At 38.0% G+C, this 27935-nt stretch overlaps 1 protein-coding gene across 12 annotated transcripts in view; it reads right to left on the bottom strand.

Moving 5' to 3' along the window:
• Positions 1 to 27935, bottom strand: part of stumps (DBB domain-containing protein stumps) — a 113372-nt gene that overhangs the window by 21955 nt on the left and 63482 nt on the right. For 3 of the 12 annotated variants that reach the window (XM_076212041.1, XM_076212042.1, XM_076212047.1), the window contains exons 3-13: positions 11158 to 11269; positions 9962 to 10043; positions 9631 to 9769; positions 9200 to 9378; positions 8565 to 8712; positions 7668 to 7819; positions 6383 to 6509; positions 6067 to 6254; positions 4355 to 4724; positions 4074 to 4181; positions 3746 to 3856 (exon numbers count right to left, since the gene is read on the bottom strand). In XM_076212041.1, coding sequence (XP_076068156.1) covers positions 3746 to 3856; positions 4074 to 4181; positions 4355 to 4724; positions 6067 to 6254; positions 6383 to 6509; positions 7668 to 7819; positions 8565 to 8712; positions 9200 to 9378; positions 9631 to 9769; positions 9962 to 10043; positions 11158 to 11269 — 1716 coding nt within the window. The remainder of the gene's footprint in view (positions 1 to 3745; positions 3857 to 4073; positions 4182 to 4354; positions 4725 to 6066; positions 6255 to 6382; positions 6510 to 7667; positions 7820 to 8564; positions 8713 to 9199; positions 9379 to 9630; positions 9770 to 9961; positions 10044 to 11157; positions 11270 to 27935) is intronic. The other 9 variants (XM_076212043.1, XM_076212050.1, XM_076212051.1 and 6 more) reach the window with 7 other exon arrangements.

Here is a 27935-nt window from a genome sequence, read left to right on the forward strand (position 1 = left end):
TAATTTATATGGAATTTTGGAATTTTAGTGAAACTATTACTGACTGAATTTTGCATGCAGCATTCCTTTATGACTGGAGACTAATTTCCACTCAAAAAAGAATGCAAACTGTCAGGTAGCTGTCCCCTTACATAACCACACTTTTGGGTGAGATTAGCCAACCAATTGCTGTGAAATCTCGTAGGTTAACTAACTGGTTGACCTTTTCCCTCAGTTCATGGCTGATGGTCATTACTGACTGGCCAATATTGTTTCTCAGGTATAAATTGGACTCCGCCCACTATATGGACATACACAACACTCAACCTAAGGACCACAACAGGGAACACCACTCTGCTAATCAACAATCCCACCCTTTCTTGAATTCCACATCCAGTGGCCTCACACATTCCACCAGCCTTCTAACCAATGGCCTACACCTGGGAGTTACCTAGACTATGACCATGACACCAACAAATAGAAATAGCAACTCATCATCTACTGTGTCCAAGATCTTAACCCCTTCCATACGATGACGCCTACGTAGGCGTCATGAGGAGCAAGTGGGTACGCGAGGATGCCAATGTCGGCGTCTTGATTATATTTATTGTAGTTGTACCTGTGTGACCCCCATACTCTGTAAACTGGCTTCATCACATTTTCTATGGTTATCAAAATTCACGGGTGAAAGAGAACGAGCAATACAGCAGTAACTTTATTTTCTATAATGCGAGTATTATGACACAACATCACACGTCTGGCAGCTAATGCTGCCCGCAAGATTTTGGCCCGGAGTGAAGGGGTTAAACCTCTTAAATACAAGTCAAATTCTCATAGGAAGCATGAGCTGCCTGATGTAAGATGATGCATCACAATACATCCATTATGAAAATAAAGTTACAGCTGTACTACTCATTCTCTTTCACTCTGAATATTTATAACCACAGAAAATATTGTTGAATAAACCTATAATAAATAAAAAAAGTTCACAGAATATGGGGTTTACTCAGCTACAACTACAAAATAATCAAGATGCTAACACCTTAAATTACACTATTGTTCTTTTATATTCCTTTCACAGAACAACCTCCTGTAGCATCTATCACCCACCTTTAACTCTTTGGCAACCCACAAAATCGAACAGTACCCATCCCATTTTTGCTTTTTTTTTTTTTTTTTTTCCCATATCCCATGACATTGTAATAATCATTTTTAACTTCTACTCTTGCTCTGTATATCTCTTCTTCATCATCTGATTCCACATATTCATTTTACCTAAGCATCCTGTGGTGGAAGACAAGAACACCACTACCATTCCTGTACATATTATATCTATATATCCCGTTGATAAATAATTTGTAGTAAGATATCTCTTCCATGAGGTATCTTACTGCAAATCTTTATCTCCACATCTTCCTTTCCCAAACTCACACTGCTCTTCTCCAATTACTCCCTCTGTTCTCCTCCAAATCCCCACAATTAACACCCTACCATGCACCTTACCAACTACAATAAAACAACTGATCCCCCTAAAACCAATACAGTAAAATCCTGTTTTCATGAAATATCAGTTCTGTGAAAATTCCTATTCTTCGAAAAGTTTCAGTTTGACAGCTGTTTGCAGTATTTCTGGTATGTAAGACACATAACAAGAGTTCAAACATATTGAATATTACAATACTGGTGTTACTGTACATGCCATTATATTCTGAGAGAGCACAGTGTGAAGGTTAGAAGAAAGTCTCACCATTTCCATTTCATCCGACACATTCATCATCTTCTTCAGAAGTCATATACACATATCCCAAAGGCTTTTTCCCCCTTACACGGGGGGTAGCCAAAAAGAAAAAGGCATAGAAACCACTCCCACCCATTCTATTTCCTTTATATTCCACTCCCCTCCACCCTCCTCCCTCCCTCCCTCTTATCTTGGCACCTCCTAAAGTCAGAAGTCAATTGAGAAAAAAAAAAAAAAAAAAAAATACTTTACCATTTGGAGGCACATGAAAATATTGTGCTGTTTAGAAGCAGGGGAAGCTGCAAGCAAGCTTGTGCGTGAATATGGTATAGGAACCACAATGATTTATGATTTGAAAAACAAGAAATCATTCACAGTGGTCATATGATTAGGATTGTTATATAAACTATGTTACTGGTTTTGGTGGTGTTAGTATCATACATTACTGCATGTAAATTACACTTATGAGAACTGTTCTATAACTTATAACCAGCCATGATTGTACAAGGTGTGTCAGAAAAGTTCCAGGTCTGGTGTCGCAAAAGATTTATTTCAAACCTAAACAAAAAACTATGAGTTTTCCCCTCAAAAGTAATCCCCCTGAAGTACATAACTGTGATCTCAGCTCTGCAGTCATTGAACTTTTTTCCACATGCTTTTATATACATATTCTCTGTTTCAGGTCATCAAGCAATGAGCACAGAGCAACAAACTTGAAGTTTCTGGTCTGGTTGGTGAAAACTCCATCGGAAGTACTGGGATTGCTGCAGCAGGTGTACGGAGATGAGACGATGTCATGCTCACGTGTGTCTGAGTGGTGCAAGAGGTCTAAAGAAAGACATAAGGATGTGGATGATGACCCCAGGAGCAGAAGGCCTACAATGAGTAGAACTGAGGCCAACATTGAGCGCATCAGGTAGATGGTGCGTAGAAATTATCAGCTGACTGCTCGACAGATCGCAAATGATCTGGGCATGAATTGGGACAACATCTCGAAGATTATCAATGATGATTTGGACATGTGCAAAGATGATGCTGAAACTGCTCAGCAAAGACCAGAAGGAATGACACATGCAAGTGTGTCAGGTCATCAAAAAGGCTGTGACAACAGAGCTGCAGAGGATCCCGAAAGAATCCTTCCTTGAGTGCATGCAAGCATGGCAGAGAAGGATGGAAAAGTGTGTTAGACTCCAGAGGGATTACTTCAAAGGGAAAACTTGTAGTTTGTATTTGGAGTCTTTTGTGACACCAGTCCTGGAACTTTTCTGACACGCCTCATACATCCTCTTCTCCGAAATATTCAATAAAATGAAATGCGTTTGGTCCCGAGATGTTTCATTAGAACGGGATTTTACTGTACATTCATATTTGTATAGTGGAACTACATATGCACTCTTCCAATCCACTGGAACACTTCCTTCCCTTAGGCACACATTAAACGATCTCCCTAGCCATTTCACTCAATCTACTCCACTTTGTCAGGCTTTCATCACAACCATGTAAACCAAGTGCTTTACCAGCTTTCATCTATTTCAATGCTCTTTACATCTTCTCTTTTCCTATAGCCCCAGAAAATACAGATGCCTGCCACACACAGCAGACTATGGATGCCAGGTAGTTGGGGTTACACTCTACTCCGTCTACCACCAAGCTACTGTATTCATACGTACATACATATACCAAAGGCTTTTTCCCCCTACATGGGGGGGTAGCCAAAAAGAAAAATGCATAGAAACCACTCCCACCCATTCCATTTCCTATATATTCCACTCCCTTCCACCCTCCTCCATCCCTCTTATCTTGGCACCTCCTGGATGACGGGTCATCCCTGCATCCTGTCACTGTATTCATATCCGTCTCAATTCCTTGATAGCAAAGGGGTCAAACCTATTTTGATTAGCTCCTGTAAAGGATAATACTTATCCTTTCATTCTTCCTGTTGCCAGGTGATTTTAATCATCTCTGGCAGCCCTATGGTAGGGAAGATGCTAACTATATACCACCAAAAGAATGAGCAAAAATGTAAACCTGAGGGAAACATGTTGAAAATGGCTCGACCAATTTTTCTCTGCCTAGGGGCCTCTCCAGAAGTTGAGCAAGTTTCTTCTGCAATGTCTGATTTACTATTCCCCACACTCTCTGTGAAAGCATAAAGGCAAATTCTTCATATACATGCAGTGGTATAAAACCTTACAAGACAAAAATCTGATCAGACAGCCACTCATTACTCTGAATATTCTTAAAACATGCACTAGAGAACAGCTTTGACTTGATCTGAACAAAAAGCCTGGTCTAGATATAGTTAGCCCCTTTAGAATTTTTACACTTTCTACCTATGCTAATTGAAAATACATACGTGTAAAGTTTTTCTTTTGCTTCCCATTTCTGACTTCGGAAGAGGTCAGCTGGTGCTGACCGTGTAATTTTTCATCATTCATGTGGGTTACTTGACTACTTGCATTCACTAAGGTGCAGAAGATAACATTAGAATAAAAACTTTGCAACAATAAAAAAAAAAATCTTCAGCAGGGCATGCAAACTTGTGATAATTCATGTTGCAAGGTTCATTTAAAATAAATAAATAAATAACCAAATAAACAAATTAGTAACCACATTAAAATAAATATAAAAACTTACCATCCTGGACACTATTATCTTTACTCCCTGACATGTTTAGATATTCTTTAACAGGATTGAAATTTTCACCATTGCAAACCACATCTTGCATTGCTGGGATTGGCTTTGGGTCTGGTAGTGTATCATACTGTCCCACTAGGCTTTGGCATGAGGTGGGATTGCAGGGATTGTTGGAAGAGCATAACACATTAGATGATAAGCTGTTGGTGGATGTAGCCTCAAGCTCTGGGGTTGGTGAGGGTGAGCAAGCAATGGGGCGAGGAAGAGGGGGTTCCAAGTAGGGTACCTCCATGACAAGCGTTTCTGCTGAGCCTCCACTGTGGTACATCCTACCTGGTGGTGGTTCCTCCAAAGGCTGGTGTGAATATTCCTGTCAGATAAAAAAAATGTTAAACTGAGTAATCAAATCTTAAGTACATACATACATACATATACCAAAGGCTAACTGAGTAATCAAATCTTAAGTAAGGGATCAGTCATGTAAACATACTGGCAACTTGCTCAACTTTCACTTTTGTTTCAGTCATAGCCAAGATGACCAATCACTGCTCTTCTATCATTTGCACTACAATTGAGTTACCTAATGCATGGGTTCACATGGCACAATTTCTATGGCATGCAGCCACGTCCATAAAAAAAAAAGAAATAACAAAAATCATGGAGGGTGATGCAACAACAAGCAGTGGAAGTGAAAGACAGTCTGACAGTGGAAGAGTGACTTTGAGTTTTTGTCCAGAACCAAACTATATTTTTTCATTGGTTTAGTCATTTGTACCTTCAGTTAAGAACCAGATGCATGTGTATTAGGCAATGCAACTGTATCTCTTACATTTACACACATACAGTTGAATCTCAGGATGAAGGACCTTTTCACATATGGCTGAGCAACCCTTGATATTTCCCCTTTTACATCAAAACCTATTCATTGTCCTTTACATTATAGTACCTTGTGGATGAAAAGTCATCCCTATTTCCTAACCATACCACTTGAGTCAAAGGTACATACATACATACATACATATACCAAAGGCTCTTTTCCCCTTTATAAGGGAGGTAGCCAAAAAACAAAGGCATAAAAACCACTCCCACCCATTCCATCCCCATCACATGCCACTCCCCTCCACCCTCCTCCCTCCCTCCTATCTTGGCACTCCTGGATGACAGGTCAAAGGTAATGCAGCAAAACAGTGTCTCCACAGCTGGAGTTGGTTTCCCACCATCACTTCATAATATGGCTAGCACCCTCCTCATCTATTTAAACTCTTCAATGTGATGATGCCGACGTTAGTGTCATTAGGAGTGAGTGAGTATACAAGGATGCCAGTGTCAGCGTCCTGATTATATTTTGTAGTTATTCCTGAGTGACCCCTATATTCAGTGAACAGGCTTGATCTTGTTTTCTGTGGTTATTAACATTCAGGGTGAAAGAGAACAAGTAATACAGCTGTAACTTTATATTTTATAAACGAGTATTGTGATGAAACATCAGGCAGCTGATGCACATGAGATTTTGACTCATATTGAAGAGGTTAAAATACACAGAGCTATGTCATCCATTCAACTATTTACTTTTTTTATATACTCCTATTTTTCTTCCTTGCTCAACAAACATTACTCAGGTATTTAATATCCTTTTACCCTGTCTATCTACCTCAATCTTGGTCTTCCTCTCAAGTTTACTTTCATTGTGCTCAGCACTAATGAAAACTTACTTTTAGTTCTCTTGAAAGTTTTAAGAAGCCTTGTTCACAAGCAAGTTCTGCTGGAGATAGGTTTCTGTTATTTACTACATTCAGTTGACTTTCTGCACCAGGAACTTGTAGTAAGGCATCAGTCAGTTGTTCGAGTCCATAATGTGCACTAAAATGTAACCACGTTGGGAAAGAAATGTTCTCTGAAACTGAAGCATCATCATTAAATACTGTTTAATTGTCTTTACCTATTTAACTGGAAAATTAATTTGAATGAATAATGTATATCATGCATGGCTTTATTATTGTATTAGAAAAAAAAAACGGGCTTTCTAACCATCTTGTACAGGTTCACAGGCTCTGGGGAACTGCTGCGGAGATAGAACCATTCTCAGACTTTCTGCAAGTCTTCTGTCTAATTCATGCATTTGGTCCCATTCATTTGAAACATTTATATTCAAGGCCTAAAGCAGGAAGATAAAAGATAATGACGAATTTGTTTTAATATCACAAACTCTCCCTATCAGGCTAGTGTCGAATTTAATTAAACATGCCCTAGGTCAAACTCACTGGCAGTAGAGTTTGGACTCCAATCACCTTGACCTACGTCACAAGTAGCAACACTCTGACCCGCTTTGTCAGTAAACATTCTAGATAAATGAATATATATATATATATATATTAACTATAAGAGGAAGAGAGGAGTTTAAATGTGTTTGAGAGGAAATGTCTGAGAAGTAAGGTAGGGGTTATTTGGCTGGATAGAGTGAGAAACGAGGAAGTGAGGAGGAGAGCTGGAGTAGAAAGGGAGTTGGGAGATAGGGTTGATGAGAGAGTATTGGGATGGTTTGAACATATGGAAAGAATTAACAAAGATTAGTAAAAGAGGTGTGGAAGGCAGAGGTGAAGGGAGTGAACATGAGGGGTCAACCAAGGATGACATGAATGGATGGGGTAAAAGGGACTTTGGGAAAGAGGGGAATGTCTGTTGAGGAAGGAAGGGAGAAGACAGAAAAGGGTGAGTAGAGAATGGTTGTGTATGAATGATGCTGTGATGCATGGAAGGGACTGGGTGTGGGAGGGGGGAGGGGGAAAGAGTATGTGTGAATGATATTTTGATAAAGCCCGAAGGGATTTTTTCCCCATCTCTTATTGAGCAATCTGGATTTGATGAATGAAACCCACAAAATTAAATAAATCAATCAAGATTATTAATGATGATGATGATGATAGTAATAATAATCTTAAATAAGAAATTAAAATAAATAATAATAATAATGAAAATAAATAATAATAATAATAATAATAATAGAAATAATAAAAATAACAGAAATAATGATTATACTTTAATACAAAGCAGGTGGAGTGAGGGATGGGCGGGTCAGCCAAGGCATACACCCACACTTCACCCATTCCACACCCAGAGAGAGAAACTCAAGGCAATAAACACCACTCAGCTAATCAGAAAATCTCTATTTTGTCTGTATTGTCAAGAAACTGAGAAAAGTCCAGGAAGAGAAATGCCTGAACACAGATTAATATGATTCCTACCACACAACAAGATATCTTCTTCATGAGGATCCTATCTTATCTCATATAACAAGACTGGTGCTAGTACTTACTTGACACATGATTTCTATTGGATTACTGAATGAGTTAAGAATATCTTCGAGAGTGTCCAATTTGCTTTCACATTTCAGTTCTCGGCAACCTAAGGACTCTTTGTCGATCAAGACTTCCACACTTAGGATGGTCAAGCCATTCAGAAGATATTCTGAAAATTACATACCATTCCCAACATTATACATATGAATTATGTATTTCTAAAACACTCAAGTCCTGGAATAACTACTGGAAACAAGGCTCCACTAAAATTTAGAACAGTCCTTGGGCTCTCCATCTGATATCTCCAGCAAGATATATTAGACTACTCTCCTTGCTGTATTAGCATAGATTTATTTCATATAGGACCAATAGCAGATAGCTGTAGGTGGTCCACGAGATAGACATAGAATCATTTCCCTGGCACCTGTCTTCATATCTTATCAGCACCGTTAACTCCTGGAGATGCAGCTCCCATTTGGTCTTCCAGTTGGGGTCAAGATCTCTCTCTATCAGATGCCCATTTCTAAAACCCATCTACCCCCTCACCTCCATCAGGAGGTGCAGTCCTGAAAGGCTGGCAGTTGGTCACTTGACTGGGCCAAAGATCTCTTTTTATCAACTTCAACTGTATTTCTTACACTTTTTTCACATGTGGAGAGCTGACAACTAGCAACTGCTCTCCTCCTTTTACCATTTTGAGCTTGAGAGAGAGAGAGAAGCAGTCCCACATTGATACAACACAGGGCAATAGTCCAATTCTTCTTCCCTAAGAGATCTGTGAGAGGTTCTAGGGACCATTGCCAGCCACTGTGGGGCTGTGGGTTTTCCACTTAGTGAAACTTGAGGCAACAACTGATTATAATCAATCAATCAGAACTTTATATTCCTGAACTATAAGAATGGTATCTGCTTACCTGGTACTTTGAAACTTATGGTGTATGGGTTCCTCATCTTTAGCTGTATTCCAGATAACCCCATGGATTTTCGTCCTTTGACCACTAGATTAACCTGCACTTTGTCTACTCTGTCTACTGGCTCTTGAAGAATGATGTATACATTCCCCTGAAAAATGTAACAGTTATTATATGCCATAAACATACATACCAAAAGGCCTTTTCCCCTTATATGAGGGTGGCTGAATCAAAACATACGCCAATCCCAGACCCATTATAAACTATTCATTGCCCTTCCCATCTAAGCATCTCATGAATGAAAGGTCATCATCATTCACTGACCCCACCACATAGCTTAGGTTAAAAGCAATGCAGGGAGACAGAACACCTTCATTCTTTCCTATTGTTTAACTCCCTTCCCTCCTACAAGACCTCTTCTTCCCAAACCATCCACCTTATTCTTGATCTTAAGTTCATGCACTCTTAAAAGAAAAGAAAAAAATTGTATTCTACTATTTTCATTAAAATTTTATTCTCACTGCTGCTAAGTAGTTCAGTTCACCACATTAAAACTTCATGAACATAACAGGGTGCATATTCTTTCCTCCGTGCACACGTCCCACCATGAGGCACACAACAAAACAAAAACCTCATACCTGATCCACCTGTTTAACTTTTGTCGGAGTTATCTTGAAGCGTGCATTTTTCTGATCTTGATATCCCTTGAAGAGGTCACAGTCATTTATGATTTTGGTACCAAGGCTGATGATTTCTTCAGCTGTATATTCTCTATCACAAATATTAAGCTTTTCCCACTCATCATAAGAAAACAAAACTGCAAAATGCAAAGAACTTGTAAAACATTATGTTAATTTATCATCTGCATCCCTATCATTTTTCAACATTATTTTATCTCCCCAAACAATCACCCACCCATCCCTTATGCAAAGACAAGTTTCCCAACCCCTGTGGGATGTGAAAGGCAAGTGTGACTTCTTGCCATTTGGTAGAGAAAATAATTTTCTATTTTTTACCAAATTTCATGAAAACAATGAGTGAATCAAGTAAACATACAAATTACATTTACCATTTCTATGGAGGTCAGTGACTTTATGGTCTGGTACACCTACAACAGCAAGAACACGGTCATGCTGGAGTTTTTCACCCAATGGTGTAACTGTGTACTTCAAAATACTTGTCAGGAATTCAGAAGAAATAACCACAATCTGAAATGCCCGAAACCAGGTTCACGCATGATGACAGAATTTGAAGAAAGAAATTAGTCTTTCTTGTTCATTTGTTTCCAGAATAAACATACATCTGAGCCACTATGAATGAATAAATAACAACTATGAGTAAGGAGAGGGAATTAAGAGCTTGTACATCCTAATGTATCTATGCCCATACATCATACAAACCTGTAGTTTAGCACCACAAATTTGCTTTGTTTCGATCTTTCTGGAAGTATTGTAGAGTTCTTCGACAAATCTACACTCCACTCTGCAAAACATTTGAGAAATTAATGTCCTTATGATAGAGTAATACCACCAAAATTCAAATTAATGTGGTCTGAAATGAGTCCCATATATGTGCAATTGAATAGTCTCATACACAGCTCAAACTACTACAGAAAAGACACCACATCCTCTCCAATGTACACACACAGTTTATCTCTACTCTGCAAGACACAACTGAGCAGATACATGCTGAGTCAAATCATATATCCACATCATAAATAAAATCCTTTCAACCATCTCGGTAACCTCAGATAGGCCAGGTAACCCTGTCCCCTGTCACAATGCTTGGGTCAAAAACAATGCAGAGGTACAATTCTTCCAAAGCAGGGCCCCACAGCTAAAGCTGGTTTACCCCCACCACTTCACCACATGGCAACCCCCTCATCCATTTAAAATAAATAATGAACCAGATGAGAAAAACATATCTCTGAACAACTGTGTCAACCCTTCATCTATTCATAACCTCTCTATTTACTCCCGCTTTTTATTCTTCCCTGTTTGACAATCTATATCTATCCAAAGGTCCCTTCATTCAACCCACCCAACTCATTCCTGGGCTTCCTCTTAAACTTACTCCATCCATTTCTGGTTTCCACGATATTTTTGCTAGTCATTCCTCGTTCATTCTTTCTATATGCCCAAACCATCAAATCCCTCTCTGTTCTACCATATCCAACCGTTCCCTTTCCCAATCTTGAACTCTGACTCGCCTCCACATTTCTCATTTCATCCATTCTAGTAACACCTATCATAGTTCACATCCTATCTATTTATCTATTATTATATCAAGGGCTGTTTCCCCCTTATAAGGGAAGGAGCCACATCAAAAGGCATACACCCACTCCCACCCATTCCACTCCCATCCACCACCCTTTCTTTCCTCTCATCTTAGCTCCTTGCGAAGAAAGGGTAATCCCAGTCTCCTGCCCACTGACCTGGGTCAGAAGCAATGCAGCAAGACAGTATATCCACAGCAAGAAAGCCTCACCTAATCAGCAACACTCCCTCTCCATCCCCTCATAAATAGAAATTAAAAATAAATAAATAAACAAATTAATAAAATATATATACATACATACATATATATGTATACTGACCTGACCCTGTGCTCCTGTGGGAGTTCCTGGAAGAAGTTTTCGATCCATTTCGCATAATCATCCGCGTCAGGAGCATGTATGATGGCTATGTCCACATCACTCACTTTAATGCCTGCAAAGACATCAGGTCACAGTGAGAGAGACATGACAGCCCTATATTACTACATTAGGAATGGGGTGGGGGTAGAGTAGAAGTCTATAGGGGGTTCAGATCCTCCCCAAATTTTCAAGAAGTGCCAAGAAAAATATATGAAAAAAATCATTGGGGGCTCAGGTTCTCCCAAAAAAATTCAACAATTAACAAGAATTGCTAAGAAAAAATATGAAAATAATCATAACAATAGTAACATTAATAAATGATAAAACATAAATATTAAAATATTTATAGCAATGTTCAATTTATATTCTTTACACTATCATACTTTGTATAATAATTCAGTTCATTATATGTTCATACAAAATGCTTTAGTAATACAGTATAAGGATGTAAAATCTCTCCTTTGATAGAAATATATATACCCCCCAAAACAGGACATAATTATCTGAAAAGAATAGATTCCTGAAAGATACTGTTATATAATAAAAAAAAAAATGCATCAATTTGTGTAATACCCTGTAGTACAGTAGAAGGAAAAGTATAAAAATGAAGTTCTTCCTTCAATAGAAACATATATAACCACCCCAATAAAAAGGATATAAAAATCTAAAAAGACGAAATGCTTGAATGATACAAAGAAATATATATTTTTTTTCATAAAGGCATCAAGTTGTGCAATGCCTTGGCAGAAAATAACGGTTGAATAAACATAAATATCTTCAAAGTAGTCTAAGCAATGGAACCGCAGAAACAGGAATCCACAAGCACTGTTACTTTCTTTTATGTCACAACCAGGCAATCGTGCAGGTTAAAATATCTGATGATTGTGGTTGCATTGTCTGGTTATTTTTCAAGTGAAATACCTCATTTGATATGATATTACTACTGAATTGTGCTATTGGATGAATAGAAAAAATTGTAAACACAACTTTATTCATACAATTTATACAATATTTATTGTTTTAGTAATGTGACTGCAACTTATAGTCTAATATTCACCAAATCAAACAAAATATTCATTAATATGACTGATACACTTTATTCAATCTTCATTAATCTTAATTTCATTCTAATATTCACTAATATAACCTTAATCTTAATTTTAATCAATTAAATCTAATCTTCAGTAGTAGTTGTCAGAGTGTGGAGGGCAGAGGTAGATGAAGTGAACTTGAGGGGACAACCAAGGATGAGATGGATGGATGGGGTGAAAGGGACTTTGATCAAGAGTTGCATGGTGTTACAAGGACAAATGAACAGCAACAGACCTACTGTTTCTTACATGGCTGTTTCGGTACCTAATCTATAATATTACTATTACTATTATTATTACGCTTTTATCATTATCATTATTTTTATCTATTAAGAAGTATGAATGTAGTACTTTCAGAGGGATTAGCTTGTTAAGTGTAGTTGGGAAGGCTTATGGGAGGATCTTGATTGAGAGGATTAGGAGAGGAACAGAGGGAGTAATTGGTGAGGAACAGTGTTGATTTAGGACAGGTAGAGGTTGTGTAGATCAGATTTTTGTGGTAAGACAGATATGTGAGAAAGCTATAGGAAAGGGGAAGGATGTTTTTTGGGCTTTTATGGATCTGGAAAAGGCTTACAACAGGGTAGACAGAAAGGCACTGTGGGAGGTTTCACGGATATATGGGATAGGAGGAAAGCTTCTAGGAGCTGTCAAGAGTTTTTATAAGAGTAGTAGAGCTTGTGTCAGGATTAGAAATGGAGAGAGTGAGTGGTTCGAGGTAAAGTTGGGACTTAGTCAGGGATGTGTTATGTCGCCCTGGCTGTTCAACTTGTACATGGATGGGGTAGTGCGAGAGATAAATGCAAGGGTGGTGGGTCAGGGATTGGAGATGGTTAAAGAAAATGGAGAAAAGTGGGAGGTGAGCCAGCTGTTGTTTGCAGACGACACTGTGCTTGTGGCAGGATTGGAGGAGGGATTGAGGAAGTTGGTGACATAGTTTGGGAGAGTGTGTGATAGAAGAAAGCTGAAGATGTGGGTAAAAGTAAGGTGATGAGATGTTCAAGGGGTGAAAGTGGCAGCAGACTGGAAGTGAGCATTAAGGGAGAGTGACTGGAGGAAGTGGATAGTTTTAGATACTTGGGTGCAAATGTGGCAGGAAAAGGTGGAGTTGATTTGTGGAGGTAGAATGTAGATTGAGAGAAGCGAGTAAATGCCTTGGTGGATTAAAGAGTGTAATGAGGAATAGACATTTGGGAATGGATGCTAAGAGGAGACTGTATGAAAAAGTGATTGTGCCAACAGCACTTTATGGGGCAGAAACATGGAACATAAGAGAGGAAGAGAGAAGGAGTTTGAATGTGTTTGAGATGAGGTGTCTGAGAAGTATGATGGGGGTTACTAGGTTAGATAGAATGAGAAATGAGGAGGTGAGGAGGAGAACAGGGGTGGAAAGGGAGTTGGGAGACAGGGTTGATGAAAGAGTATTAGGATGGTTTGGACACATGGAAAGAATGAGTGAAGAAAGACTAGTAAAAGAGGTATGGAAGGCAGATGTGGAGGGAGTGAACATGAAGGGACGTCCTAGGATGAGGTGGATGGATGGGGTGAAGGGGGCTTTGGGGGAAGAGGGGAATGTCTGTTGAGGAAGGACGGGAGAGGACAGAAGACAGGGGTGAATGGAGAATGGTTGTATATGGATGATGTGATGCATGAGGAGGAATGGGCGGGGGGATGGGGGGTGAGGTAGTATGTGTGAGCAAAATTTGACGCAGCCTAAAGGGATTTCTCCCCGTCTTCTACTTTTATGCATGGGGAGACAGAGAGGGGGGGGGGTCGCCGATTTAATGAAGCGGCCTTGCTGTGGATGTGCTGTGTCTTGTGACACTGATTCTGACCCAGGGCAGTGGACAAGGTGCAGGGATGACCCATCATCCGGGAGGTGCTAAGATGAGAGGGAGGGTGGAGGGGTGTGGAGTGTATCAGGGATGGAATGAGTGGGAATGATTTTATGCCTTTTCCTTTTTGGCAACTTCCCTTGTAAGAGGGAAAAAGCCTTAGTATATGTATGTAAGAAGTAAACATTTCTAGTTGGGGATTTGTACGTAAGTAAATGTACAGACATTATTTGAATACCTCTACAGTGGAACAGTCGATGATGTTGGATGGTAGACCATTCCATATACTGGGAATCCTCTACTTATGACGGAGCTGCGTTCCTACAACGCGTCGTAACCCGAATTTTTGTGTTAGTCGTAACACACTTAAATACGCAAGCACCGAAGTCACTCGCCTACGCTAATGCAGTAGTAAAGTCATAACCATGGATATAAAAAGGGTTACATGAAGAATTGTCACCACAGAACGCCCACATGAAGAATCGACACCCCATGAGATCCCACCTAAAGAATTGTCACCCCAGAACGCCCACATGAAGAATTGTCACCCCAGAACGCCCACATGAAGAATCGTCACCCCCATGAGATCCCACCTGAAGAATTGTCACCCCAGTACGCCGAATATCAACAGTGGAATAAAGATTAGGTTAGGTCAGGTCAGGTCAGGTTGAATGTGGGTTATGCTTATTGTCATCAACTTATACAACCGAAGAATCGTAAACCCAGGATGATGGCCCACATGAAGAACTGTCACCCTAGGATAACCTACATGAAGAATTGTCACCCTAGGATAGCCCACATGAAAATCTATCACACTAGGATAGCCCATTTGAAGAATTGCCAACCGTAGGATAGCCCACATGAATAATTATGACCCTGTCGAATCTGGGGTGACGATTCTTCATGGGATCTCATAAAAACACACATCTATCACATGAAAACATAACTTCCGCTACCAGACGACGTATTCTTCCGCCGCCTTTGCAATACTAGTCCGCACGACGTTCATATTTATGAACCAAACGTCGTAAGGTGAATATGATTTTTTAATAAGTTATGGGAGATGCGTCGTATCCATGAATTATCATCAATCGATACCGTCGTAAACCGAGGACTCCCTGTATCGACAACGCGATTGACGAAAGAGTGCTTTGCTACATCTGTTTGAAATATTTTACAAAGGATCACAAAGGAGGAGCATGCCGACAGGAGACCTTTTGGTCCATAACGAAGTCGGATTTTTTCCCTACAATCTTGCATCCATTACTCCTAGTTGCGTTGGAGGTGTCAATCTGTTCTTCACATCGCTTTTCTATCTGTTTACTCGTGTACACCATACGTTTTGTTTGCATTGTTGTTCTTCAGGCTCCTGGTGAAGACCATTACATCACTGAATAGAATCGTTGTGTATCCATTAACGACCACCAGTTTTCGGTCTGAGAGTCCTGTAATCCCCCCCCCCCCAAACCACCAAAGGACACTATGATGTATGTGTGTACTGTATGGGGGGGGGGGGTTACAGCGAAATATTTTTTTCCTTGATGACGCTTTATACAGATTTTGTTCCGATAAATTTCAAACAATTCTATTAATTTTGGGCAGTTTATAGCATTAATGATCCCTAGTTTGGGACACAAACGGGAAAATAATTGCAGTTAGTGGGTGAACGACTTATTGTGTTGAAATAATTTCCAAGCGACTAAGAAATGCCACTACATAAGATTCAAAACATTCCGGGAACCCATAAATAAATTAATAAAATAAATAAATAAATTATTCAATAAATGAATAAATAAAAATTCATAGGTAAGAAGAAACATAGATAAGAAAAATGAAAAACAAATTAAACCAAAATAAGTATAAAGAAATAGAAACACCAAATAAACTTGTAAAAATAACGTATAGATATTAAATAAAATAATAAGTAAATCAACCAAACAAAAAAATACAACACCTACAATAAGTGATCTGGAGTGGAAAAGGACGGGATATGTCGGGCATCTGTCTGGGAGATTGCCGGAGACGCTCCACTAGGGTGAAATGGGGGTGAATCCAACTACATATTTGCCCTAATTAGACTATGCGTTTGCTCTAACTGAACTATACACTTGCCCTCCCTTTAACTGGACTATGCGTTTACCCTAATTAGACCATGAGCTTACCCTAATCAGACAATGCATTTGCCCTAACTGGACTATGCGTTTGCTCTGACCAGACCACGCACCTGCCCTTACTCTAATTATGTGATGCTTTGCCACTCCATACTATGACCCTTCATCCACGTGGAGCTAAGATGAGGTGGAAACAAGGGTGGTGGATGGGAGTGGAATGGGTGTGAATGGGTGCATGCCTCTGACTTGGCTACCTCCCTTGTAAGGGGGAAAATTCCTTGGTATACAGGTAGATAAAACTAACCACCCCACTCTCACTAAGTGGGAAGTGAAAAACCCCTGCAGGACAAGCCCTGTCAGTTGCGGCAAGCAACTGTGCTTTTTAGGCCGATGTTTGAGTCACCTCCCCGCCTGACCAGGGCTGTCGGGAATCGAACTCACGACCATCTGCTCATAAGTTCGACACTTTATCCACTGGACTAGCACGCGGCCCTGACGGATAGATGCCATTCTATTTACCTGACTCCGGGAGGGACGTTTTCCGTATCTCGTTTTCCCATTGGGGAAGCTGGGCCTGTGACTCCGCGGGAACCTCGTCTTCTGACAACGCGCGTCTCGAGGTCTTCCAGTTCTTCTTGGGGTTGGAAATCCGAGGCGGAAGCGGAGGAGGAATTTCTTCTTCCTTCACGTTCACCATGGTCTCCGGAGGCGTATATCTTCGCATGGCTCCTACGCCGGACAAAAACCGCCCAGAACTCCTCCCGGAATTCCCTCGAAGCTCTGAATAGGATCCGGGAGATTGGCACCACACTGACACTGAGGTGGTTAGGGAGGTTTGGGACACTGACACTGAGATAGCTAGGGAGATTGGCACTACACTGACACTGAGGTGGTTTGGGATATATTGACACTGACACAAGTGTTTAAGGATCCTGGCACTCTCCCGATCCCTTTCTAATGAAATATGTTCTTCAACGACTTTATTCTGTTGGTCGGCGACTTCTGCATAGGCATGTGTTTCCGCTTCACGCCGCAGATGCTGCTTAATATAATCTATTCTGGGTGACACAGGGCACCGATTTCATTCACCTAAAATGGATCTCTCTCTCTCTCTCTCTCTCTCTCTCTCTCATAAAAACTCGTCGTTCAGTAGTGGTGAACTTCACATCACTCCTGGTCCTTTATATATAGAGGACAATCCAGATGTAAAAAACACATATACAATGTAATTGCACGGTTACTTTCTACCAACACCTCCAAAACTCCCCCACACTGCGAGGTCACCTTCCACCAACACAGTCTGTCTACCAACCAGAAAAGGCTCTATCTGCAGGCAGTTCCAACACGCATCACAAAAAAAAAAAAAACTTATCTCCGACCTCTGACAATGTATCTCTCAATTCTCCGTCAACTTCGTATAATTTCCTTTCAGTCTGTCAATCACAGAGGAGGTTTTTTGGTCCTCGTGAGTGCTACAGAGACGCTACTCCTTGGCTTCGGCGTCGCTTCAACAAGACTGAGGCGGGTGCGTCTTCACTCAGTTTTCAAGGACGCATAATATCTACACCACATCCTGTGGACTTCTGAATTCTATCTAAACCTCTGAACAATATCAACACGCACACACACACACACACACACAGGAATAAAAAAAGTAGAAAATGAGAAGGACCTGGGAGTCATTGTTATGAATAATATGTCACCTGAGAAACATATAAATAAGATTTTTGGAGAAACTTATAATTTAATAAGAACAATCAAAGTTGCATTTACATACCTGGATGAAGAAATGGTGAAGAAAATTCTAATCACCCTGATAAGACCAAGATTGGAATATGCAGCAACGATATGGTCACCAAGTACAAAAAATGTATAAAAAAAATTGAAAGAATACAAAGAGCAATTACAAAATTGGCACCAACACTCTCAAAACTATCATATGAAGAGAGACTAGCAAAACTTGAACTACAGACACTAGAGCAAAGAAGAGAGAGAGGAGATTTGATAGCTATTTACAGAATCATGAAAGGCATAGAAATTACTGATAGAGAGAATCTGATAAAATGGGATGATAGAAATACAAGAGGACACGGAAAGAAAATAAAAAAAGACAGCTATAGAAGAGATCTGAAAAAGAACAGCTTTCCTCACAGAGTAATAGACAGTTGGAACATGTTAGATGAGAAAGTGGTGTGTGCAAAAACAATACATCAATTTAAAAATAATTTAGATAAAATGAGATATGAAGACGGGACATCACGAGCATAGCTCCCCCTCCCGTAAAATACAACTAGGTAAAATACACACACACACACACACACACATACATATGGTCGGTGAAATGGCAAATGAACTTCAATATCTCTAAGTGTAGCGTGTTAAACCTAGGGCTACATACCCCGAAAATAGATACAACTTAGATAACACGTTTTTAGAAAAATCTGAGTGCGAGAGGGACTTGGGAGTTCTGGCGAGTCCGGACCTTAAAACCAGGAAGCAGTGCATTAGCGCCAGAAATAAAGCTAACAGTGCATTAGGCTTCATTGGTAGGACGGTAACAAATAGAAGTGCAGAGGTAATTATCAAACTCTATCTAGCGATAGTTAGACCCATCCTTGACTATGCGGTACAGTTTTGGTCTCCGTCCTACAGAATGGACATAAATTCACTAGAATCAGTACAGAGAAGAATGACCAAAATGATACAAGGACTCGGAAATTTGCCTTACGAAGAGAGGCTTAGGCACCTAAACTTACACTCTCTGGAAAGACGCAGAGTGCGGGGTGATCTAATAGAAGTGTTCAAGTGGATCAAAGGCTGTAACAAGGGTGATGCAAACAAGGTCATCATAATAAAACAACATGGCAGGACTCGCAGTAATGGGTGTAAACTGGACAAATTTAGATTTAAGAAGGAAATAGGCAAGAATTGGTTTACTAATAGGGTGGTCGATGAATGGAATAAACTTAGTAACCATGTAGTAAGCGCTGAAACTATCAGTTGTTTTAAAAAACGATTAGACAACTTTATGGATGAGGATGACAGGTGGTGATGGATACGGAGCTGCCTAGTGTAGGCCTTATGGTCTTTTGCAGTCTCCTTTATTCTTATGTTCTTATGTTGTTCTTATTACCCATAGATCGGTCATATATGAGCTCTCTTCCGGGAGGGTAATAGCTGTCGATCACGAGTCCAACACGTGATCCAAGATCATGGTGAATTACACACACACACACACACACACATACTGGTGTCATGTGGAGCATCTGATGAAGGGAGTATCAAAGGATTACAAAGGAGCATGCCGATAGGTGACCTTTGAGTCCATAACAAGGTCAGATGGGAAAAAATCATAATAATGATAAATATATAGATAATGATATAATAATAAGATAAATAGGTAAAGTTAAATAATGAACAAACGGGTGAATAGTAAATAATAATAAATTGACAGATAAATAACAATAACCAAATAAATAATATTAAACAAATAAGACAAACAATAAAAAACAAACAAATAATATAAAATAAATCGCAGGCATTACAGTACCTTGCTTAGGTGTTTATCTAAAGGTCTAAACGAATCTTTAAGCTTCGAACTGAATTACATTGCACTGCCTCTGCAGGGTGTTTATTCCATTCATTAACTACACGGTTGGCGAAGTTGTTTCTACAAACTTCCAAATTAAATCTATTTCCTGACAGTTTGAGACCATTATTTCTTGTCTGATTCTAATTCAGTGTGAAAATTTTGTCACTTTTGACGTCAATTTCCTTTAGAATTTTAGACCTTTATCAAGTCATCTCTGAGTCTACTTTTGTTTTAGTCAATTTTCATATGATTTATCTTTTATATTTGGAATCGGTTTTGTAGCTCGCCGTTGTACTTTTTCCAATCTGGCAATGTCTTAAATGAGATTCGGTGATTAGCTAGTGAGGTTGATTAATGTGTGCTTAAGGGAAGGACATGTGCCAGAGGAGTGATTAGTATCTGTGTACTTCTGCTTTTCAAAATAAAAGGGAATAAGTATTAATAGAGTAGATTTTGAGGGATCAGTTTGTTGAGTGTGGTGGGATAGGCATGCGGGAGGGGAGGATTAGGAGGGGAACAGAGGGAGTTATTGGGGAGAAAACAAAATGGGTTTAGGAAAAGTACACAATCTGTGGATCGAATTTCTGTGGACATGCAAGAAGTTTTTAGAGAAAGGTTAGAATGCCATTCATGATTTTGTGTTTACGACTGGGTCGACAGAAAGGTATTATGGGGGGGTGTAAGGTGAAATATGAAGGCAGTTACAAAATTTTACGTACGAAAGCTTGTATTAGGCGAGGAAATGGTGACACGGGAAATTCCCAGAACTTTACAGGAAAATAAGAAATTCCCGCCTCCCACCGTCACGACAGATGAGGCCGACTGGGCTTGGTAGAAACCCAACTGGACCGACAGGAAACTTGGCTTTGTGGAAGTACATTTGACACACCATAACCCAAGCAGGCGTGGGGTATGTACAGTATGTATTCGACAAAATAAGGACCAGAACACCAAACTAAATGCTTAATGAAAATCAAGTAATCTATAACTCGTATACAGCTTATAACTATGTACAGCCGGTTGATACTTTTCAATACACAACGATTATATATATATATATATATATATATATATATATATATATATATATATATATATATATATTTCCGGCCGTCGCCGTCATATTAGAGCTATAGTAACCCCTATAAGCATAGCTGATACGGTGACGGCTTGGTAACAAGTTGGGTGTTGGTTCAATTCCCGAGGCGACGGCCGGAAAGATTATATATTAGTAAGATGTCACTGTTACGAGTGATTCATTGATATAGGGATGAGTGGAGAGTGACTGTGTCTAGATGATACTGTTATGCAATGAGGGGGTAGGGGGTGCTTATGTGTCAATGATATTTTGACGCAGCCCAAAGGGATTTCTCCCCGTCCTCTCTTTTTCTGCATGAGGGGACGGAGAGGGTCGCCGATTAAGTGAAGCGGCCTTGCTGTGGATGTACTGTGTCTTGCTACATTGCTTCTGACCCAGGGCAGTGGACGGGATACAGGGATGACCCGTCATCCATGAGGAGCTAAGATGAGAGGGGAGAAAGGGTGGTGGATGGAAGTGGAATGGGTGGGAGTGGGTGTATGCTTTTCATTTGGCTACCTCCCTTACATGGGGGAAAAGCTCTGGGCATATATACATTTATCAACCACAATTCACTTTAATTCTAAGCCATCAACATCGAGAAACTCGAGGAGGCATACATGCAGAAACTGACACGTGGTACAGCTAAGGACTCGAACCTACGCTAGCACGTGGCAGGTGATAGTGACTTAACTGATTGTATACTTTGGCATGAGGTTCTCTCTCTGCCAGGAAATGTTGTAGATAATAGCATGATGACAATTCACAATTTTCTTGTTAAAAGGTTTAGTGCTGAGACCAAGGCGGTATTTAAGAACATAAGACGTGTTTGTGTGTGTGTGTGTGTGTGTGTTTGTGTGTGTGTGTCTTGAGTCGGCCAAAAAATCAGTAACTCTGATTTATCGTACAAATTAAATAGCACAGAAAAGGAATTCATAAATATCTAGAAATGTGATTTATTATATATAATTTGTAAAGACAAACACCAAATAAAAAAATAAAACTAGTTACAACCATTTAACAAACGAATGCAAACGACATAATTTTTTTCCCGAATTCAAAATTCAAATCTTTCTACACTCGTTTTACAATCCCATATCTTTTCACCATCGTGATTATTACTTTTCTTTTTACTATTGTCCTCTCTACGATCGTAAGTTTTGGAATAGCATTTGTCTTTACCATCGTAATTTCTACGGTAGCATTTCTTTTTACTATCGTAATTTCTACACTCGTAAGTTTTGTGGTCGCATTTTTTTTTATCATTCTAATTTCTACGATCGTAAATTTTACGATCGCATTTAATTTTTACCATCGCAAATTCTAAGATAGCAGTTGTCAAACGTGTCATCCTAATTCTTAGAACGAAGATAAAAAAAAAAAAAAAAAATTGACAGGCGGGCAAGAATTCCCCAGGAGGACAAGGATAAAGAAGTAAAACTCAAAATTTTCGAGGAAAAGAAATATTATGAAATGTAAGGTACTTGACACACTCGATCAATGCAGCCTCTGACGTTAACCTAGATTCTAAGAGGATAAAACTCGTACCCTAAGAAACGCTCAAGGACTGTACCTCACCAGAGTTCCTGTGTTTGTGATCTATAATGAAAGACGTGTTTACCCAGTAGTGGGTTTTCCTTTGACTGAATAAAATCACCAGGCGACAGATAGAAAAAATGTATATACACAAGAACAGATTTCTTTCTTAACTAAAAAACAAAACAAAAAAGAAAGACAGAGAAAGAGAGAGAGAGAGAGAGAATTAGTAAGAGAAAGAGAGAGAATGAGAGTGAGAGACAATGAGAGTGAGAGAGAATGAGAGAAAGAGAAAGAGAGAGAGAGAATGAGAGAGTGAGAGTGAATGAGAGCGAAAAAGAGAAAGAGGGAGAGAGAAAAAAGGAGAGAGAGAAAAAGAGGGAGAAAAAGAAAGAGAGGGCGAGAATGAGAGAGAGAATGAGAGTGAGAGAGAATGAGAGAGAGAGAGTGAGAGGGAGAGAGAATGAGAAAGAGTGGGAGTGAGATTGACAGAGAGGGAGGGAGAGAGAGAGAGAGAGGGGGGGAGAGAGAGAGAGGGAGAAAGAGAGAGCGAGAGGGAGAAAGAGCGAGAGGGAGAAAGAGCGAGGGGGAGAGAGAGAAAGAGGGAGAGAGAGAGGGAAAGAGAGAAACAGAGAGAAAGAAGGAGAGAAAGAGAGAGGGAGAGAGAGAAAGACAATGAGAGTGAGAGAGAAAGTGAAAGGGAGAGAGAATGAGAGTGAGAGAGAATGAGAAAGAGTGGGAGTGAGAGTGAGAGAGAGACAGAGAGAGTGACCATGAGAGAGAGAGAGATAGAGAGGGAGAGAGAGAGAGAGAGAGAGAGAGAGAGGGGGGGGGAGAGAGAGAGAGAGAGAAAGCGGGCGAGAGAGAGAAAGCGGGAGAGAGAGGGAGAAAGGAGAAAAACAGGAGAGAAAGAGAAAAAAAGAAGAAAAAAATGAGCTTTACACCGAGAAAAAAAAAGAGAAAGAGAGGAGCGAGAAAGCGAGAGAAAAAGGGATAAAGAAAAAGAGACAAAGAGAGAGAGGAGAAGAGAAAGGAAGAGAAAGATAGAGAGAGAGCAAGAGAGAAAGAGAGCAAGAAAGTGAGAGAAAAAGAAAGAGAGGGGAAAGAAAGAGAAGGAGAGTGAGAATGAAAGAGAGAGAGGAAAGGAGAGAAAGAAAGGGAAAGAGAGAGATAGAGAAAGGGAGAGAGGAGAGAGGGAAAGGGAGAAAGAGAGCGAGAGAGAGCAAGAAAGAGGGAGAGAGCGAGAAAGAGAGGAGAAAGTGAGAATGAGAAAGAGAGAGTAAAGGGGAGAGAGAGAGAGAAAAGGAGAGAAAGAAAGGGAGAAAGGGAGAGAGAGAGAAAGGGGGAGAGAGGGAGAGAGGAGAAAAAGAGAGCGAGAGGGAGAAAGAGCGAGAAAGAGCAAGAAAGACGGAGAGATCGAGGAAGAGGGATAGAGAGCGAGAAAGAGAGAGAGAGAGAAAGAGAGGGAGAGGGAGGGAGAGAAAAAGAGAGCGAGAGAGGGAGAGAAAGAAACAGAGGGAAAGAAGGGGAGAGAGAGAGAGAAACAGAGAGAGCGAGAGGGAGAAAGAGAGAGCGAGAGGGGGAAAGAGAGAGCGAGAGGGGGAAAGAGAGAGCGAGGAGAAAGAGAGAGCGAGGAGAAAGAGAGAGCGAGAGGGAGAAAGAGAGAGAGCGAAGGAGAGCGAGAAAGAGCAAGAGAGAGCGAGGGTGAGAGAAAGATAAAGAGGCAGAGAAAGAGAGGGAGAAAGAAACAAAGAGAAAGAGAGAGAAAAAGAGAGACAAAGAAATAGAAAGAAAGAGAAAGGGAAAGAGAGAAAGGGAAAGAAAGAGCTTTACACCGGGAGGCTCTGGACCTCTTTTCCTTGATCAGAACTCACATCACCTCTATCACGAACTTCGAAATATCTTCGCTCTTTTCCTTATTGTGATTTCATCATATACACCTACATATACATACATACACACACATACATATACATATATACACACACATTCTTCCAGAAGTGCAGCCCCGAGTGGATGACACTCGGTCCAAGGCCCAAGATCAACGACAACCGGGTAAAGCTCAGCTTAGATCACACCGACGCCATCCCCAAGCACCCATGCCGACACCCACCTCATCCTTACTCCAGCTATGAAGTCGTCTCCTTTCTTCGTCTCCTCGACTGTTTCTTGTGGGGATCTCTCCGTGAGTAGGATCAACATTAGGCCCTGTTCACACTGGCGGTTCAATTATAATGTATGTCAATGAAGGTGTATACTATACACACAACCGCGCTTTTTTTTTTTTTTTTTTTTTTACTATGTGGTACCGCCGTGGTTTCTGTGCGGTTCAAACCGCTGGTGTGAACAGGGCCTCCGGCAAGCGTACCATAGGCCCATGCGACATGCCATTACCATACTCTAAGAGTATTTGTCGATTTTATGCAAAGACATACCAGTAATACTTCATAATTTTCAGATGGTATTTGACAACAATGGCATCTACACGTTTCTTCAAATCAGCATGTGTGTATTTACCTAGTTGTATTTTGCGGGAAGGGGAGCTATGCTCGTGGTGTCCCGCCTTTGTATCTCCCAGTGTCTAGTTTGCTTTTAAACTCATGAATGGTTTTTGCGCATACTATTTCATTATCCAGTTTGTTCCAAGTGTCCAATACTCTATGTGTGTGTGTGTATGTGTGTGTGTGTGTGTGTGTGTGTGTGTGTGTGTGCGCGCGTGTGTGTGTGTGTTTACGAATTTGTGTGTGTGTATATGTAAGTTTATGCGTGTGTGCTTGTATGTTTTCGAGTGTGTGTATGTGTGCGTTTTCGAGTGTGTGTGTGCACGCGTGTGTACATATTGCATAACATGGAAAATTACGTCGCAGTCTCCTTTGAAATGCCTCAAGAAAGTAAAGTTTGAAAGTCAAGACTGGGCCATTGTTATCTTCTTATCTCGGACGCTTCCTGTCACGTCTGAGAGTATGAACACAACTGTTACATCAAGCTCTTGCACCACATTAGCCTTGCAGATACACATTCTTCATATTAGTATATATTTATTTTTGTGCGTATATAGGAGGATCTAAGTGCTTCAACATTGTCAACCCTAAGGACGAACCCCGGGCAGGGATTAAAACACGTTTCTGAGTCAGGTGCATTTTACTTATACCATCATGATTTCTGGACTCCAGCTTTTTTAGTGTATGTATGTATGTATGTATATATATATATATATATATATATATATATGTGTGTGTGTATATATATATATCACGAAGAACCCACAGTCGGAATAAAAGGAAACAGAAAAAATATAACTTCTATATTTCGGCTAATAGCTATAGCCCTCTTCAGGAAAGTACAGGTTACAAGAACTTGCAAATTCTTGTAAACTGTACTTTCCTGAAGAGGGCTACAGCTATTAGCCGAAATATAGAAGTTATACTTTCCTTTTATTCCGACTGTGGTTTCTTCGTGATGATTTTTACATATGTGCCCACTACATTCTATCCAAGTTATATATATATAATATATATAATATATACATATATGTATATAATATATATATGTATAATGTATGTATATGTATATATATGTATATATATATATATGTATATGTATATATGTATATATGTATGTATATTTATATATATGTATAGGTATATATATAAATATATATGTATGTATATGTATATATATATGTATAGGTATATATATAAATATATATGTATGTATATGTATATATATATATATATATATGTATATATATGTATGTATATGTATATATATGTATATATATGTATGTATATGTATGTATATGTATATATATGTATATATGTATGTATATGTATTTATATGTATATATGTATATATATGTATATAAATATGTATATATGTATATAAATATGTTTATATATATTACTGTTGAATGCTAAAGCACAAGTGGCAATCAATGATTTTTTAGAGAACATTTCTCTTTCTAAGTATCATTTTCTCTTCATGGTTCAAACTCTGGAGGAAAGTACGAAAGTCATCAGAGTGGTTTTCCATTTTATACTGATGACTTTCGTACTTTCCTCCAGAGTTTGAACCATGAAGAGAAAATGATACTTAGAAAGTTAGAGAAATGTTCTCTAAAAATCATTGATGCCACTTGTGCTTTAGCATTCAACAGTAATTGTTTAAGAGAAAGACTTTGCCGAAAAGTTGTGATTAATTATACCAAAATAATATATAATAAATATATATATAAATATTTTATAATGTATATATATCTATATATGTAATATATGTGTGTATATATAAATATATATCTAATTAAAATATAATGTTATATAATGTATATAATAATGTATATATAAACATATGTATATATATATATAACGATATATAATATAGTATAATATACATATACATATAATTAATATATGTATATATAATATATATAATGTATATATATATAAAATATATATATACATAATAATGTATATACATAATATATAAATATACATTACAATATATATATATATAATGTATAAATATACATATATATATATATATATAATTATAAATATAATATATATATATATATATATATATAATGTATAAATATATATATAATTAATATCATATATATATATATATATATAAATGTAAATAATATATATATATAAAAATATAAATATATATCTATATAATGTATATATATACATATATATGATATAATATATATATATATATAATGTATATGATATAAAAATGTATATATAATTTTAAAAATATATATAATATATTTATATAATATATATAATGTCTATAATATACATATATATATATATATAAATGTTTATATATACATAAATATATATATATAATGTATATAAATACATATATATATATATAATGTATATAATATATATATATATAATATAATGTTATATATATATATATATATATGTATATATATATATATAATATATATATATAATGTATATATAAACATATATATATATATAATGTATATATATAGATATAAAATGTATATATATACATATATATATATAAAAGATATATATTATACATATATATATATATAATGAATATATATATATATAATATAATGTAATATATATACATATATATATATAATGTATATATAGTATATAATATATATATAAAATATATATATTACATTATTATATAATGTTATATATATATATATATATATACATATATAATAATGTAGTATATATATATATATAGTATATATATATATATAATGGTATATATATAACATATAATATATATAAATGTATATATATACATATATATATATAAATGTTATATATACACTATATATATATAAATAAATATATATATATATATATACATGTATATATATACATATATATATATATATAATGTATTATATAATATATATAATGTATTATATTATATATATTTAATGTATATATATATATATAATGTATATATATATACCATATATATATAAAT

This window comes from Oratosquilla oratoria, chromosome 29 (genome assembly GCF_046742065.1).
Source record: "Oratosquilla oratoria isolate Oo_2021 chromosome 29, ASM4674206v1, whole genome shotgun sequence".
In the NCBI taxonomy this organism is placed as follows: Eukaryota; Metazoa; Arthropoda; class Malacostraca; order Stomatopoda; family Squillidae; genus Oratosquilla; species Oratosquilla oratoria.